Below are 4,040 nucleotides of genomic sequence, written 5' to 3' on the forward strand. Positions count from 1 at the left end.
AAAAAATCTCAATGGATTCAAAATATAGGAATGATACTTTATTGCAGTGTCCAAATAAAAAGCAATTAAATGTGTTTTATATTTCATCCATGCATAATACACTTACACACTAATATCCTCTGAGAATATTAATTTGTAACTACATTGTATTCTAGATGAATTCGTATTTTGATTTACAGGGCGTAGAGTTAGAGTTAAAGGTACTTGCTGAGCTTTTGGATGGATGTTAGAACTACGAAAAACCCTTGAGGCTGTCCAGTTGTACAAGTGAAAGCCGGTATGGACTCTCGTGAAAGCCCGTATGGACTCTCGTGAAAGCCGGTATGGACTCTCGAGTGGCCGTACTATACCAGGCGACAGTTGCCAATACTTGAACACAATCCCAACAGGAAGTTCACATCGAGTTAAAACTACGAGGATGCCGGGATTCGATTTCAAAACTTGCACTAGGTATTTGTGAAATTTGTTATTTATTCGTAATCTTCTTTTTTTGAACGATACTCGATTATATTTTCAATTTGTAATATTAAAAGTTTAGATCATTGACCATCAACAACACATAACACAAAATATATCAACATTTCGGGTAAAAACCACGTAGTGACAGGTTTTAGTCATATTTCTTTGCTTTAATCGTTTTGAATATTCGATAATCAGTACAAATTTACTCTTTATATAAGCTGGATTCAGAACCTTCGCTCAGAAATGAGTTTACATGTGTATATGGAAATAGAGGATATGCTTTATAAAAAAAATCACCATAATCACTGTGATGTTTCCATAAAAGTTCGAACTCATGACCTTAGACATACGTTATTTATCAATTATACGAATGTTTCCAGCCATGCTGCAGACAGGACTCGGCCCGTACCAAGTTTCCAGCCATGCTGCGTACAGGACTCGGCCCGTACCAAGTTTCCAGCCATGCTGCGTACAGTTTCCAGCCATGCTGCATACAGGACTCGGCCCGTACCAAGTTTCCAGCCATGCTGCATACAGGACTCGGACCGTACCAAGTTTCCAGCCATGCTGCATACAGGACTCGGCCCGTACCAAGATGCAAGTTTTTTTTTATCTGCTATCAATATTCCCCCGATAGACCCAAAGAACTTGAAACGCCGGGAGGAAGAGATTGGCTTATCAATAGAACAATGCGCAGAGGAATATTGCGTGTCTCTCCAAGAAGACATTAGATCACTGAAGTATTTATACATTCTACTTATTCATTCACTAAAAATGCTAAGAAACGTATATAATGTTATACTTCATTATTAGTAATTATAATATACGTAAAATACATTTGCTGACATGAAAAAAAGGTTAAAATTTAAATTCCTGCGGAAAAGTTGGAAAAACATTAGGGACTATTTCACAAGATTTAAGCGGTGCACGTGACTCGTGAGATCCGATCTAGCAAAATCCACTGGAGCCGAAATTGTAAAAAACAATTATTATATACCTCCACTTTTTTGTTTGTTGATCTGTTATCGAACAAAGGCCTAAATGTTTGTCAAATTTAAAGTAGAAATAAGTGAAGGTTTTGTGTTGGCTGCTTATAGAGCTGTGTCTGGTCTAATGAATGTAGTCCGGCAGCATACAATATAATAGGTACAATACGGTTTATTTTTGCTTGTTCATATTTCTTTGTAAAATACATGATGTATTTTACAGAATTCATATTGGTATATAATATATGTGCTTGAACGCTTTATGCGAGTAGTTGATTAAATTCATTTTGAAAAGTTTTCAGCAGACGTTACCTGTGTTATACACTAAAGTTGCTGATATTGTTTGTTTGTACTTTTTTGTGATTTTTGTTTTCATAACTGCAGAAACGACAATGAAATAAGAGTGCCGTTTGATGGACCATGGCAAAGAAGAGGCAGTGGTCGTGATTATAACAGTTTGTCGGGTAAAACCTTTCTTTTCCTACAATATCCATCTCAATAATAAAATGAAATATCTGGAAGCCGCTATGTATCTAGAATCAATATAAAATAATAACATTGTAAATAATTACTTCACAAATATTTTGTTCCATTGGAAAGTTATTAAATTGCAGAGTTTTCCGGGCATGAGACCAAAAAAAGAAATAAAAAGGTCCGTTGGACCTCGGGCAAATTGTTCTAACTAATAACCGAAGGCCGGGACCATGAAAAACATCATCTCGTTTGTTTGTAAGTTTATTCATTGGGAAGATTGCTTTGTAATGTTAGTGGGAGGATAGTGTAAGATACAGAACATGCTTCAGTTCTAGAAACTTCCCTGGTTCTTTCACGTGCCAGGTTTAAATCACCCGTAAACTGGACTTTTATCCCTATGTTAGTAACTTTTAAGTTGGAGGAGCGCGGACTCGAACTCATTACCCTGATTTCTTAGTCAAACATTATTACCACAGTAACACTGTGTCCGCTCAATAAATATGCTCCTTGTTTGAATCTGTTATAAATCGCTGGTCAATAATTCGTGTTATAAATCACTGGTCAATAATTCGTGTTATTGATCGACTGGTTAATACTTAATGACCGGTTAGTTAATAGAAAAACAATTTAAAACATGAGTGCATTTTTAATGTCATGACATCAATGAGGATTTAAAGGCAAGTCATTCAATGAAAGTAAACATGTATGCTTTTCCTTAACAGGACACGCTACTTTACTTGGCGGGAATATATCAAAATGTATTGTCTATGGAGTACTATCGCTGGACTGTAAAAAGTGTTCCTAGATATAAATGAAAAAGGGGACGCCCAAATACATAAATGTGGCGTACGCTGAGCGAGATGGCGTTGTGAAGTGTGGGTTGGGACAGTTTTATTATGTCGGAAGAAGTAGAATGTAAACGGTTTGTCTAAATTCTTAGTGCATACCTGTTTTGCTTTATTTCAGGTAAAGCTGATATGTTGGCGGTGATCTCAGCGGGAAAATCTTTCCACCTTGTACTTGCACTTAGATCATACTGTGATATAAACAACACAGAGTTATATGTGCTGAAAAAAACTCTGAATACCTAACCAGAGTTTTAAAAAAAGTCATGGATGAAATACAAGGTAAATCTTAGGCGGTTAAGTATGATATTTTTACAATCAAATCCATCCGTCGTGAAACAATTTCATTTTCAAAATTGTTCCGCACTTTCAAAAAAATTGTACAAGGTTTGTTCTACATTTTGAAAACAAACAAAACACCACAGATAGTCTATCGTTATTTATTGCTATCATAGATATTTTCTTTAAAATAGCATTTTTTGGAACTGTTTAGATACGTTGTACTTTATCTTTTCTAGACATATTTTCTGATCATTGTTTGACACAATCAGGACTTTTACACCGTTTACTAACCGCTTTTCATTCAATGAAAATATTAAAATGAATAAATCAAGTAGCATTATCACAGCTAAAACCTGTACGAAACACGTGCGTTTGATAATTAAATAGAGTGCTTTTCCATAATTCAAGGAATACGTTAAGATTTCTGGTCCGAGTTATCTTATTTGACGCATTGAATTATTTTTCATCTAAAAAAGATGTTGAATTGTGTTCTCTATTGACAACAGCTCGACAAAGTGGGCGATCTAATTGGCGCAGAAGAATGACTAGCGCGGGACAGCAGATTGGAGATGAGCCGACATTTAGCCTATAGCGACATAAATACAACGTTCAAAGACAAAATCAGTGAAAAGTAAAGACTTTATTTACAAACATTTACACTATTCAAAGCCATTTCATAGTATTTGGATGATGTATTAAGCGTGCATGGTATCCTAATGGTAGAGCGCCCGACTCAAGTGCGGGAGGTCGTGGGTTCGATCCCTGTCTGCGTCATAATGGTACTATAAGTAGCTTCCTTGCTTGGCACGCGGCACTAAAAGGTAAGGGCAAAAATTTTGTCGGCCCGTTGTCAGTATAATCTGACTTAGTGGGATATCATATTACGTGTTTACGGCGTAATATTCCAGTGATGCAGCATTATAAAGTTGGGCGTTGTGCTAGTACAAGTAAGTGATGTCGTCTGCTTGTAGAAAACAGCGACAAACATATT

At 36.1% G+C, this 4,040-nt stretch overlaps 1 protein-coding gene across 1 annotated transcript; it reads left to right on the top strand.

The window, feature by feature from the left end:
* The first annotated feature begins 961 nt into the window (after window positions 1–961).
* On the top strand, window positions 962–3,013 carry LOC128549808 (uncharacterized). The gene is made up of 4 exons (XM_053527457.1): window positions 962–1,202; window positions 1,833–1,912; window positions 2,645–2,710; window positions 2,889–3,013. The coding sequence occupies exons 1-4, from the start codon at window positions 1,027–1,029 to the stop codon at window positions 3,011–3,013; spliced, it is 447 nt and encodes a 148-aa protein (XP_053383432.1). The 5' UTR covers window positions 962–1,026.
* Window positions 3,014–4,040: the final 1,027 nt, after the last annotated feature.

This window comes from Mercenaria mercenaria, chromosome 16 (assembly GCF_021730395.1).
Source record: "Mercenaria mercenaria strain notata chromosome 16, MADL_Memer_1, whole genome shotgun sequence".
NCBI classification, from domain to species: domain Eukaryota; kingdom Metazoa; phylum Mollusca; class Bivalvia; order Venerida; family Veneridae; genus Mercenaria; species Mercenaria mercenaria.